The sequence below is a fragment of the Blastomyces dermatitidis genome (assembly GCF_000003525.1).
Source record: "Blastomyces dermatitidis ER-3 genomic scaffold supercont1.2, whole genome shotgun sequence".
NCBI lineage: Eukaryota > Fungi > Ascomycota > Eurotiomycetes > Onygenales > Ajellomycetaceae > Blastomyces > Blastomyces dermatitidis.
Window position 1 is genome coordinate 2,008,433 of NW_025544775.1, and position 14,469 is coordinate 2,022,901.

The 14,469-nt window shown below is 40.3% G+C and overlaps 3 protein-coding genes across 3 annotated transcripts; 2 read left to right on the plus strand and 1 right to left on the minus strand.

Moving 5' to 3' along the window:
* Window positions 1-489: 489 nt before the first annotated feature.
* BDCG_01565 (MFS transporter) lies at window positions 490-2,129 on the plus strand (the record flags this gene model as incomplete). The annotated part of the gene is made up of 4 exons (XM_045417082.1): window positions 490-501; window positions 585-870; window positions 966-1,114; window positions 1,302-2,129. The coding sequence occupies 4 exons, from the start codon at window positions 490-492 to the stop codon at window positions 2,127-2,129; spliced, it is 1,275 nt and encodes a 424-aa protein (XP_045273993.1).
* Window positions 2,130-8,551: 6,422 nt separating this feature from the next.
* Window positions 8,552-10,560, plus strand: BDCG_01566 (uncharacterized protein). Its single transcript, XM_045417083.1, has one exon. It carries the CDS (start codon window positions 9,011-9,013, stop codon window positions 9,860-9,862), a length of 852 nt encoding a protein of 283 aa, XP_045273994.1. The 5' UTR covers window positions 8,552-9,010; the 3' UTR covers window positions 9,863-10,560.
* BDCG_01567 (cell cycle inhibitor Nif1) lies at window positions 10,198-14,251 on the minus strand. The gene is made up of 2 exons (XM_045417084.1): window positions 11,292-14,251; window positions 10,198-11,202 (listed from the first exon to the last, which is right to left on the minus strand). Exons 1-2 carry the CDS (start codon window positions 13,442-13,444, stop codon window positions 11,031-11,033), a joined length of 2,325 nt encoding a protein of 774 aa, XP_045273995.1. The 5' UTR covers window positions 13,445-14,251; the 3' UTR covers window positions 10,198-11,030.
* Between the last annotated feature and the right edge of the window lie 218 nt (window positions 14,252-14,469).

Below are 14,469 nucleotides of genomic sequence, written 5' to 3' on the forward strand. Positions count from 1 at the left end.
AACTTTATACTAAGAATGAGACTAAATAAGATTAAATGAAATCACTTTCTCATTTTTTTCAAGTCATGATTTCATTTTGAGATTTGATATATAGTAGTAGTCACTTTGCATGTTTTTTTAATGACTAGTCTCAGCAGGATTCACATCAAGAAATGTATGAGATCAGATCAAATAGGATCAAATATGAAATTCATGATCTCAGCGGCCAGTCTATCAACAGCTCTTTACAACTGCTTCTCAGTGTAATTAGAAGATTTAGACATGATTATAATTAATGATGATTATTTGAAGATGAAGAATGAAGATATTGATAATATTTTCTGTACAGTGTGGTTTTCCATACACTGTGGCGCACTCACTAGAGAGAGTGAGTAAGCATGACACGGTTAATAACCTGAAATTACTGTTGACACAACCCTAACCCCTGCATAACCTTGGCATGCATCCCCCTTTTCCCCGCAGCTTCGTAAAGCAGCGCTAAAAAGAAACATGACCGGATCTGTACGGAGTACATTGAGGGCCGCGAGAAGGCCAGCCTCGTTCAACCTACACTTTACATGCTATTTAGGACAATGACATTCTAGCAACCACGCCGCGTCAGACATTGGCAGAAAACGACAAAAAATGTCCAGCAGGGCACCGAAGATGGCGAGGCAGTCGGTACTGCAGTGCCAGCCACCGTCGAAGAAGAGACCCCATCGCGTTCTAAACTCCGAACCCTCATGATTACCATCGCGTTATATATGGGTCATGTTCATCACCGCACTAGACCAGACAGTCGTTGCGACCGCAATACCCACCATCACCCACGACCTGCACTCCGCAGCGGGCTACACATGGATAGGCGGCGCCTACTTGCTCGCGAGCGTCGTGAGGAACCATATGGGTCAAATGTAGCGACATCTGGGGCCGAAAACCCCTCATCCTCGTCGCAGTGTTTGTGTTTGCTGTGGCGAGCCTTATAGCTGTCCTGAGCATCGACATGCCTATGCTCATCGCTGCACGGGCGCTGCTGGGAGTTGGATCTGGAGGGCTCATGCAGCATGTTGCTGTGGCAATTGCTGATATGTTCAGCTTGCGCGATAGGTCCTTTTACTTTGGCATCATGGGCGCTGTCTAGGCCATTGCTGGCGGTGCCGGCCCGCTGATTGGAGGTGCCTTTGCCGAGTATGTGACTTGGCGCTGGTGCTTTTGGATCAATCTCCCTGTTTGCGGACTTGCAGAACTGTTATTCTTCTTGTTTCTGGACCTTCACAACCCACGAACTCCGCTACGGAAGGGTCTTGGCTGTGGTGGACTAGTGGGGATCTTTCTCGATTCTCGCCGTGGTCATCATGATTTTGCTCGGCCTCAATCTCGGCGGAGCAACATTCCCGTGGAGCGGCTCAACTGTTATATGTCTCCTGGTGTTTGGTTCGGCCTCAATTGCACTGTTTCTGTATAGTGAGTTGCGTCTTGCCAGATACCCGCTCATGCCGTTGAGCGCCTTTCAGCGAGTGTCTAACATTTCTGTCATCATCGTGGCCTTTGGACATAGCATGGTAGCAACCGGCACCGAATTCTACTTGCCTCTGTATTTTCAGAGCGTCCAAGAAGCGTCACCGCTTCGCAGTGGTGTCCTACTTCTTCCTTATGTCTTGGCGGCAGCAGCAGCTGACTTTGTCGGCGGACTCATCATCCATCGGACCGGCAAATATTTGATTCTCCTCCAGATGGGTTGTGTGCTCATGACGTTGGGTACTGGTCTCTACATTCACTTCTGGACCCATACGCCTCTCGGTCAAATCATCGGGTTCCAAATCATTGCAGCAGTAGGCATGGCCCTTCTTTTCCAGACGCCCATGCTGGCTGTGCAAAACTCAGTACATAAATCAGATGTCGCGTCAGCTACATCCACTTTGTCATTTCTTTGCAGCTTAGCATCTTTACTAGCTGTTGTTATTGGGGGCTCCATATTCCAGAACAGCATCAACACTAGAGCTTCCGCACTGGCAGCGGCTGGCCTCAGTGGATCTCTGCAGAACAGCCTCAACAGAGGGAACACTGCTGCAAATGTGGAGATCATCAGAAACATCACCAACTCTACACAACTTGAAGCTGTGAAAGAAGCTTACACCTATAGTACCTGATGCATCTTCATCTTCTTTACCGCGATCGCAGGGTTGACACTACTGCAAGCAGGTGAATGAAGATGTAAAGTATAAGAAGACTCAGTTGAAGCCACACCTCTGATCATTCATTTTTGAATCCTGATCCTGGCTCATCCGCTCATAGAAACTGTTCCAACAAATGGATGGGTAGAAGTAGTAAAGTCATTTACAAATGCATGTGATTTCAAGGAGGTATTGGTGCCCCAGCCCTGGCGGAGTTCCTAAATACATCTATAAATGTATGTGTTGAAAGGAGTGTGACCCAAGAAGAAGTTCGAGCTGAAAAGGGGTTGCAGGCCGAAAGGGCATGTGAGCTGAAAAGAAAAAAGGGCAGGCCAAGATGGAAGCATCAAAGAACCCAGTGAGGCTTGCTTGGCTTGGCGTTGACTCAGCAATCAACAAGTAGAACCTCCTGTTGGCCCTTACGGCCGTTGCGGTTAGCGATCCCACTAGATCACGTGACCCACCACTATATTATGTTCCTGTAGATAGATCTATCAATACAACCTTCAACTATTCTACAGGTTATAGCCCAGATAGCATGTTTTTCTTTTTAAAATGTTGTATCAACATTTTTGACACAGATAGTTCATCTTTTTTGAAAAGACTCTTACTCTTTATTAGAGATATTTCATTTTCTCTGAATCTGCTGATCAGCAGATTCATATACTTTATTTTTTTTAAGAAAGTGTGTTCTTTATTGTGAAGAATATTACTTTTTATCTCTTTTTTTTTTTTTACACATCTAGAAGAAGCAGAGTCATCTTAATATAAGTGATACATCTATTACTTCAGAGTTCAGCTCAAGACTCAGAATCACACACTTTATTAGATAACTTATTAATAGAATAATCACTTATTATAAGAAGGCTTCTGACTTGTAAGATGAGACTGAGATTAGTTTTCATCAGAGTATGAAATTTAATAATAAGATAATAGAGAAACTTCAGAATAAAGAAAAGCAGAGTCAATATTTATCTGTAGAATCTGTTCATTTCAATTCTTTGAATTCTTTATTATCTCTCACTTTCAGAATGCTGACTTTTAATAATGATCTGAATTAATCTATCTATTGTATTACAGGCAATCTTATGAATCTTATACAGATAATACTATAAAATCAGATAACTGTGACTGAAACAACTTAATATCTCACTATATCTGTATAAAGAGACACTATGAGAGATGAGTTGCAGAAATATCAGAAGAAAGTTAAATATACACTAGATATTAAATCAGTGATCACATTTGATAACTCTAATTATAAAGTCTGATGTGTTAGTATGTTGACTGATATGAAAGTTATTAATAAAACTGATATTCTATTAAGAACTCAATGAGAATTCTCTTTTATATATCATATCAACTCTGAGAAGTGAAGAATCTGTTTCAAGTCTCTATATAGATGTATACTATCAAGTCTTGTTAAAAATGTTTGAACTACTATTAAAATCTTGAAAGCTGACAATACTACAGCTCTGTGAGATAAGATTAATATTGAATATATAATATCACTGACAGAAGAATGAGTTAATATCTTCAAGAAATTGATAAAATTACAAGTCAAGAAGAATGATTATCTTACTTTTCAGAGACATTTTCACTATCTTATTATCTGTCATAAAGAGCTCTGTCAGAGCACTGAGAATGTATATCATAATCTTTTCCTCAATAATCTACAAGATTATCAAAGATCATTTGTTAAGATATGTTTAAATGAGTTTTTCTTCACTGATCAGAGACTCATTGTTAACATTGATATCAATGATTTAATAAAGTAACTGATCAATCAGACATTCAAGAAGATCATCACTGAGTGAAAAAAGCAGTCTCAGATCAATTCTGAAACTGTGAAAAAGAATAAAGATAAGAATAAAGATGAGGACAAAAGTGCATCTGTATGAAAGTGCACTCACTGTAGAAGATATGAATATACTGTTGACAGATGTTTCATCTTACACTCTGATAAAAAGAAAAAGAAGGATGATAAGAAGAATGATAAGAAGAAAGAGAAGAAGAATGACTTGATAAGTTCTCAATCAGCAGTAAATGCAGTAATTACAAAGATTGAGTTCTATTTCTCTTTCACAGTCACTGAAAAATCATCCTCTAGATCTTGATATTTAAACACATATGTAAGCCTGAATATGACAGATGAGTTTCATTCTTTTTCAAATATCAAATCTTTTAATGATAATATCTCTGTCAATTCTGCAACTGAAGAAACTGAGTTTATTAAGAAGATTGAAACTGTCATCTTAAAGATTGAGAGTGATAATGTTAACTTGCAGAATGTTCACTATATTTTTAATATTACAGTTAACCTGCTCTCATTTGCAAAGCTTGAAGATCAGAGATTTCAATTTACATTGTCTTTCACTATTCTCTTATTTTTCATTTGCAGAGCTCTGAACAGTGTTATTTTTCATACAGTTTAAATCACTCAGAACAACATATATAAGGTTAATGAGTGAGAGTTCAATAAGAATCTCAATCATCTGAATAGAGCAGTCAAGTACATTGCAATGATGTCTCATGAGTATGATTTTAATTGAAAAGTTAATCTTTCTGTAACTGCTGCTACTACTGTTAATAATATCAATTCTGTGAACATGAAAACACAGACATCAAAGATATCAAAGACTCTTTTAAATTGATATTATAATCTTGATCACATTTACACTGATGCTATAATTACTATGATCAAGAATTCTCATACTGAAGTCACAATTAAAGATTCTAAGACTAAGTTCTTTTGCAAGAAATGTGTCAAGACTGATATAATATGAGATTATTTAAAAACACTGATGCCTAGATCTATTTGACTCATTGAGAAGATTTATATTAATCTTACAGATGATGAATGTACATTGAAAGATCTCTCTGATTACTTCTTAGAGTCTCATCAGAGAATGAAATACTGAATACTTATTATCTATGATACAACCTGCTATCATTGAGTGTATTTTTTAAAGTTCAAGAATAAGACTGTTCAATACTTTGAGTTGTGGCTCAGATTCATGAATAATCTTGAGTATACAGTCTCTGCTTTTCTACAGACTGATATTAATGATGTTTTCTGATTCATATGTATGCACACAGTTATGAATTCATATGATATCAAATGAAAATCAATGATATCATATTTATTACATCAGAATAATGTTTCTGAATGTAAGATCTGTACTATTATGAGACAGATTAGAGCTGCTCTTTTGAAGAGTAATCTTTCTAAGAAGTTCTGAACAGATGTTCTAGAGACAGTGATTATAATAATTAATAATACTCTCACATCTACAGTTCTTTATAACTTGAAATTTTAGTTCTCTACTGCAGAGACTTCTGTGATTTCAAGTTCATATAAGATTTCTTAATATGTACTTATAAATACCCCGCTGAATGTAAGGCATTTTCACTAATTAAGTACAGAGATTTTTATTCACTTGCATGAATCTCAGCAGCCTGCAGATAAGCTCTCTTCACATACTGATTTCTATCATATCATTGAATTCAGTGGCACATTGATATACCGCCTATGACATTCTGAATCTGACAAGATTATTGTCAGTAGTGATATAAGATTTCTGATTACTAAAAAATCAGTTATTATATCTGTGAAACTCATTAATTATGTTATTGAACTGATTGTCACATCTGTGACACTCACTAATAATATCAGTGTACTGAAACCTGATATTCATCTGATTAATGATGAAGACATCTCTGACATTGATAATCTGAATTCTACATAATTGTGACCTGTGAAATCACTGACTACTTACACTTTAAGTCTCATTACAGGCAATCTTTTGAAGTTCTACAAGAATGCCACATCTCAGTCAGAGAGAGTAGAAGATTATTGAAAGAAGTTTATACAACATAAGATTACTGATCTGAAGAGATATAATACATGAAGTTTGATTTCTAGATCTGATATTCTGAGAGATGAACTGATTACTCTGAGCTATTAAGTGTTTCTTGAGAAAGATAGGCCTGTGAACCTGAATACTGATTCTAATAATATTCTTAGAAAATTGCATTGAGTGATTTATAATAACTGACTTCAGAAGAATTCTAGAGAAGAGATCTACACTTCTGTCATCACTGATACTGTTAATTGTATTCTTTTTACAATAGCAGTACTATGCAGTTAAACACTCTGTTAAGTGAATATAGTAATAACATATTTTCATAAGCATCTTACTAAGAAGATCTATATAAGATAATTCATCAGATTTGAGACAGATTCACTGAAAACACTTATCTGCACAGTTGAGAGTAGTCTATATAACCTGAACTCTGCAGTGAAGATCTGATATAATTACTTAATAGCTCTGTTAAGTGATCTCAGATTTACAGTCAGCACTTATAATTCAGCACTCTGATATTATACATTCAGATATTATCTCTATATAACAATCTATATTGACAATCTCAATATTATATCTGAAGCTTCTGAGAATGCTGATTAACTAGTAAGTATACTCAGTGAGAAATTAAAAGTCAAGAATCTATATCAGTTAATTAAGTATTTAAGTATGAAGATTAATTGTTCAGATAAGAGAATTGATTTAATATATTATTAATATATTAAATATCTTGTTAAAGATTTCTATCTTGATAATACAGCTGTTATCAGAACATCAATGAAGAATGAATTCTGTATTAATAATTTCTCTATATCTGAGAAAGAGACTGATTTCACAATTCAGTGATATTAATATAATATAAGTTACTTACAATATCTTGCAGTTAAAATATGTTCTGATATTACTCATACTGTCTTACTACTCACTTAATAAAATGTTGATTCAACATCTCAATGTTGAAAGGCTCTATTACATGTTATATATTATTTAAAAGAGATTATGAATCTGAGTATTTTCTATGAATACAGCTTATATAAGAAGTCTGTTTCTATCAATTCTTTCATTATCTCTGATTTCTCTAATAATTTCTATCTACTCTTCAGCTACTCAGATTCTGATTGAGTCAGTCTCTTGAATAATGATAGAAAATCAACATTCAGCTACATTTTTAAGCTCACAGATGACCTGATTTTATAATATTCAGTGAAGCAATCTTATATATCTCTAAGTTTCAATGAGACTGAATATATGACTCTTAGTAAGGCAGTCTGTGAGATAATATGAATTCAGAATCTCATGATTAAGCTTGACTTTATTACTATATCTTCAATACAGATTCTCACTGATAATAAGAGTGTTATAGATCTCACAAAGATGACAGTCATTACAGCCTGAAGTAAGTATATTGATACATGTTTTCATTTTTCATGTTGACAGTTAAATCAGAGAGTTATTGATTTAGAATACATTCTTATCACTCAGATAATGACAGATAAACTCACTAAACCTCTAGACAATGTAACATTTGCATGATTCATGGTTTTGCTAGGTCTTACAGGTGTAAAAGTTGGGAATGTTTAATTTTACATTTGTATTTGGTTTTGACAGACTATCTTGGTGGTTTGGGTGTTTTTGTATGTGATTCTTGTTATCTCAAGGGGGGGTGACGGCCGTTGCGGTTAGTGATCCCACTAGATCACGTGACCCACCACTATATTATGTTCCTGTAGATAGATCTATCAATACAACCTTCAACTATTCTACACCTTCAACTCCTCCGCCTCTTTCCAACCACTCATGATTTCAATATTAGATGTGAGGTTGGCCATAAAAATTTCTACCTAGTAGCTCTTGACAACACTGGTGATAACCTGACAACACATTCCGCAGGTTGCAATCAATGAGGGGAAGGCATTCTGGGCAATACCATACCAGTGTCCACACAGAAGGGTCCTCCACTCTGGTGGGATGGTACAACAGATCTGACATTGACACTGTGCAGGATCAAAGACAGGTGAGGGCTGGATAAGACAGCACAGCATCATCCCTGGCAAGGGGGGGAATACCTAGATAGAGAAGGTAGAGAAGGGAGCAGTGCACGTGAGCACGAGCGTCAGAGGCAGAGGCCAGGGCAAGGGCAAGAGAGAAAGAGAAATGAAGAAGGAAGGAGAAAGTGTGTAGTCATTGCGAGGGGCGCGCGATGAGTTTTTAAGGTACTTCTCACACATCTATTTTCTCTGACAGATACAAATCTAACAAGATAAGAGATATCGATATAATTCTCTGACTTACATATATATATATCTCTTTTATAAAGAGAAGTAGAGGTGAGTATACTACTGATTTACAAGTTATATTCAAAGTTTAGAAAATGAAAATCAAGATAAAAGTAAAGAAAGACTAAAAAAATAAGTTGTGATAAATATGATTATTCTATTATTTTAAATTGATATTTAATTTTCACAATCTCTGATTTTTTTCTTAAAACTTTAATTAAATATACTGATCAAATATGTGGCGGGCTGCGCCCGATTACACTCCATAGATTCCTCGGCCCGAAAGCTCTGATTCTCGGTCGCCGATCCTCGGCTGAGGAACCCACGAGTTCCTATTCCCCCGCTCCGAAGCTCCACCTCGTACGCGTTATAAATATCCGCTCTGATCACTGATTCCCGCACTTTCTCTTTTTTTCCTTCTCTAACGTTTTCCACTTTTGTTATATAAGACCTATATCTTAATGCTGATCTATTCGGCGTAGGCCCCTTACACTTGGAAAACGTTCATCGTCTCCTCATTAGGAACGATTACCCATCGAAAAAGATATCCGAACGCGTAACAACGCGTAATAGTAAAGAAACGAACGACCAGCTAAGCGGACACCGAGTCCCTGCTAGATAGATAGAAGCTTGCTCGCCAGTCGCCCTGGCCCCGCAACAAGATCTCACAAGAGAACGTCAGTGAAAGACCCGAGAGTCCTGACACCTTAGACGTATGAGATATTCATACGATTACACTTCCGATTCCGAAGAACCCTCAAATCCAGATACCACACATCTGACGAACGATACAGCTATGTCTACCGATAATATGGGTGAACCCTCGAACGCGAGCATAGACACAGTGCCGCAGTGGCTCCGAGCAATGTTGGAATTACAACAGCAACAGATAGCTGATATCCACGCGAACCAACAACGCCAATACAAGGAAATCCAACGATTAACTCGACAAGGAACCCCTGCACAGACAATTCCAACACTGACAGAATTGAATATGAACACAATGCAAGCACTGAAGGAACACTTAGATGCTCCCACATATTTCGATGCTTCTGACCTCACTCTCTACCCATCATGGAGGTTGGAAATGCTCGCGAAACTAAGTGTAGATGGAGATGCCATCGGTTCATTAACTAATCAAGGTTGGTATATCAATGGTCGATTGAAAGATCGCGCGAAACAGAAGTTCCATCCATGGATGGAGGCATGTGAACCAGCGTTACGTACGCCTGACAACATCATCAAACATCTCGATGTCCTGTTCCGACCTGCTATGCAACAGAAGGCATTAGATTGGTTACAGAGTGTCCGACAGAGGAATACTCCTCTCATAACATTCATCTCTGACTTCAACACCAAGATTCTAGAAGCAGGCGGCCGATCTTGGGAGGATCGAATGAAGATTAGCATGCTCAAGAAGGCACTGACTTTTGAACTGTTACAAGCCCTCATAAGTGTTGACGAAGCCCCGACTTATGAAGACTTCTGCATACAACTCCGAACATTGGATGACCGTCCAACCTGGACCCCAGGCTCCGCGCTATCCGATACAGCAGCTCTTGACTGATGGGAACTGCACTCGCTTCCAGAAAGGAAGGGCTAATATGGCGGGCTGCGCCCGATCATATAGACTATTCCATTACACTCCATAGATTCCTCGGCCTGAAAGCTCCGATTCTCGGTCGCCGATCCTCAGCTGAGGAACCCACGAGTTCCTATTCTCCCGCTCCGAAGCTCCACCTCGTACGCGTTATAAATATCCGCTCCGATCGCTGATTCCCGCACTTTCTCTTTTTTTCCTTCTCTAACGTTTTCCACTTTTGTTATATAAGACCTATATCTTAATGCCGATCTATTCGGCGTAGGCCCCTTACAAAATAGATGAAAATAATTTATACTATACATTGACTTATATTATCTTTCTCTAAAATCTTTTCAACTTCATCTATACTTGAAAGAGATAAGAGACAGAGACAGGCATTGATGTGATATAAAATAGAAAAATAGTAAAAGTGAGAGAGAAGCAGTGATGATGATCTTAAGAGATAAGTAATTAAAATCAAAACAGACACTTTCAATAGAGTTTCTGTTTGTCTGTGAAGAATCACTGATGAGTATGCAAAAATAAAATGAACTCAAATAAAAATAGTTGAATATATATTTATAGATGAGTGTCAAAAAAAATACAAGGCAAGTTTATATTTTCAGCCCTCAGCGTGCTTCATTTCCACTTGCGGTTCAAAGGGTAATAACAGTGAAGGCAGACGAGGAAAGAGAAAGAAAAATAAAATAAAATAAAATAAAAAATAAAGCCAAGGTGACTAGCTACGCGGACCGGGCCGCAAAGTTGGCACCCCTGCAGATACGTGTGAATGTGTAGGCAGCGGTATAAAACAAAATATGAGAGGGAATATAATTAGTATATAAAATATATGCAGTAGAAGCAAAATATGTATAGACAAAAGAAAAAAGAAAAAACAGGCAGTAAGTCATGGGTCAGAAGAAAGGAAATGAAAAGGAAAAGGAGAGAAAAGGAGGAAATAGGCGAAGTGTAAATATAAAAAGAGGTAATAAAATATAATATATCGGATTTGATAACCGGCGGGATTGGGAAGAAGTGTGGTTAAAAGAAAAGAAAAGAAATGGAGGAAATAAGACAAGGAGGAAATAGTCACACGCGGAAAAGGAAAAGGAAAACGAGTAATTAGAAGTAAATATGATATTTGGGGTATCTTTCAAGAGTCGTTATGAACGTTAGTTGCAGCAGTGGATTTCTTGCGCCCGAAAATGCTCCGAGTGCGTGATTTGGTGGGTAGCGGCTTCTTGTCCTGGCCAGGTGCAGCGGAGTTGAGGCTCGGCGTCGGTAGCATCGTGTCATCGCCTGACATATATTTGGGTTTGTAAATCCTAAAAACCTATATGTTAGCCCATTATTGATTTTATCTAAAGAGAGGCAGATGCGTAAAGAGAATAGAAGAAGGATCAACAGAACGTACCAACTGTTCCCAACCATGCTCATCCCCTTGCTTTCCGCCATTCGGTAGTATTTAGCCGCTTTTTTCAGGTCCTTTTTGCAGCCCAGACCCTCCACATAACAAAAGCCAGCTTCTGCAAGAGCATCCACATCTCCCCAGTGGCCTGCTATTTCGAAGCAGCGCAGAGCCAGCGCCTTGTCTTGCTCTATCCCCCAGCCATTCAGGTGGCTAACGCCCAACTCATAAATGCTTAGTGCAAATTGCGCCTGGCGGGCTTTGTCCTCTTGGATATTTCTCCCGTGTGGTTCAGAGCTGTTAGCTTCTAGAATGGCAGAATCGGCAGCTTTACGGAGCCACTGAACGCCTTCTCGCTGGTTGGGCCGCATGCCCCATCCATGGCGACAGGCGAGAGCGTATAAAAGCATACCCGTTGGCTCATTTTGCATGGCTGCGATTCGAAGGTGATAGGTGGACTCGTTTAGGGAACCGTTTTCATGACATTTTATGCCTTTTGCAACATGATCTTCAGCGGATAGGGTAGTGGCTGGTGGAGGTCCGACACTACGGCTAGTGTGGGGTCGAAGTGTGGCATTGGAGTCCGTGGATATCGTTAGGGTGTCATCTTGGGCTTCCGATTTGGGGGCGATAGAAAGTCTACTACTCGAGTTAGATTTTGCCAGGGCCAGAGTTTTTCGGGTTCCTTGATCAAAGGAGTGTCTTTTTGGAGGTGTTCGATCAGGCCGTTTAACAAGCTTGCCTGGTTTCCGTGGAGCGTATTCATGTTTCAGTGAGGCCGTACTTTTCAACTTTCGTTCCGACTCCGTTGGTGTCTTCGGTTTTAACGGCGATTCCTGCTTCGGCGGTGCTTCAGTAGCAGGAGGGTGAGCATGGGTTGCGGAAGGTGACGGAGGAGTCTGCTCGAATGTCTCTCTCCCAGCCGCGCTTGGGGGTGGGGAGCTTTCGAAAAGTGGCTCATTCCACTCGAAATGTGGAGTTTGAAGGCCAGTAAACACGAGAGAATTACGTGAAAGAGATCTCCCCCGGGGAAGAGCATACTTCGCATAGATGTAAGTGGTTGGCGCCGAAGTTTGAGCATCGTCAGCTGGAGAATCAGACAACTTTGGCACAGTAATTGGAGATGGGCGATTCCCCCGGTTCATAGTCCGGGATTGATATTCATCTAGTTGTTCATGCCCGGAAAGTGAAGGGGATGGCATTGAAATGGTAGTGCTAGATCTACTCAATGGCCGTGAAAAGTTGAAGGAAGGACGTTGAAGTGGGTTTGGTATGGGGGAATTTTCGGAAGCTGAAGAAGGCGATTGGGGATGGGGTCGGGTAAAATGTGTCACGGGAGACTGAGGCATGGACATTCCGCTGCTTGAAGACAGCTTTCTTGGTTTTGAGTAGGTTGACCCTGCTGTTGAACTGGTGAAGTAGTCGTCGTCTGAGCTCTCGTGCTGTGGCAGTCCAGGGCTCCCTGCTGACCGTTTAGCAGAGGAACTTGGAGGTGCAAGGTTATTCGAAACATTTCGTTTCGCAGCGGAACTCTCAGCTGCTTCCCGGGTCCGGGTCGCTGATGGGATATCATAAGGATCTGGGGATGGCTTTGTTGGGAGTTCTTGTTCGGTCTCTCCATCTGAGTGGAACCACGATGCGTCCTCGGGTGATTCTGCACGGGGGGGATCCCCAAAAGCGCTGGCTGGGATTGGCGGAACGTCTGGGGCCGCTGCTGTGGTATTGCGTTCGTGGTCACTGTCCGGATCTGAAGCCAGATTCTGGCCTGGTAGTCGACTCAGCATCGGATGCTGCGACTTTGGCCTCACTGCAGGCTCCTCCACTTCTCCATTGCGACCATGACTCCTGCCTTCTGGACTGACAGGTGTCGTATTACTCGACTCGCCGGAGGAATGTGCTCGGTAGTAACCCGGTCTTGGTTGGGATAAGGATCTGGCAACGCTTGCGGGGGGCAACCGGCTCATGCGCCTTCCGCTTTTTTTCGACTCATCGAGCTGTTTGGCCAAAAGCCGTCCCTGCAAGGCAAATGCATCGAGAGGCGACAAGACAGGAGTGAGTTCTCCGTGAAAATGGGCGATGCGGGGAGATGGAGTCAGATTTCGCGATCGCGGTTTTTCCAGCTGCTGCAATGGGGAATCAGATGGGCTATTGCTAGCCATGGCTGGTTAACGAGCGTCTATGTCAAAGGATTGAATAATAATCGGAAAGGTAGAAGTGGTTTGTATTAAACCATAGATCAGTCAACGAAAATCTGCGTGGCTAAGGAGAGTCGAGGTGAAGTTGTTGTAAAGAGGGAGGCGCCAAAAAGCGAGATTTAGGGGCATGTGGTTGGTTGATCCTCGACTTCAACCACATTAGGTCACTGGAGATGATTCTGCTGTGGCACCATCTGGAGAAACAGGTTTATTGGTGGGAGAGATAATTCTATATATATATACGGAAGAAAGACAGTCTCTTCGATGGGGTTTGGGCGAATGCCGGGCCAGTTGGATGTTGGTTGGTGGGTTGGTCTTTTTGAAAGGGCGGACGATGGATCGCGCCGCGAGCTAAAATAACAGAGAACGGAAGCCTCCCGCAAGTGAGCTACGAGATACCGGCTGTGGAGATGTACCACAAGTACAGGTGCAGCGGCCAGTGACTTATAACTCTAAAATGCAGTCTGAAATGCAAAGTCGACGATGGGTGAGGGGGTTTGGATGAAGTTGGGGATAGACCGGATCAGGATGAAGACGACGACGAAGGTTGAGGCGAGGTTATTTAGTTAACTAGCCAGAAGGTCGCAAAGCGCCCGTGTTGTCCGGTCTCGAATTGACCAAATTACAGCGTAATCAATCAAACCAACCAACCAACCAACCAACCAAACATCTGAATCACAATCGGAGAATCAGGGGCCCAGCCGGATGGATGCATTCTTATTTTATTATTTTTATTTATTATTCAGGAAGTAAAGTTAAAGCAAATATTTTTGGTGTTTATTTTCTATCTGTTATGGAGTTAGCTTAGTTAGTTTTGTTTTATTGTTTGTTTGTTTGTTTGTTTGATGATTTTGTCTTGTCTGGCCGCCAAAAAATAAAATTAAAATAAAATAAAATAATAAAATAATAATTCCCGTGTCTTTTCTGGCGGTGGAGCACAGGGTTAACTATGTCAGACCACTTTTTGTCCGCTTTTATTTTTTTTCCCA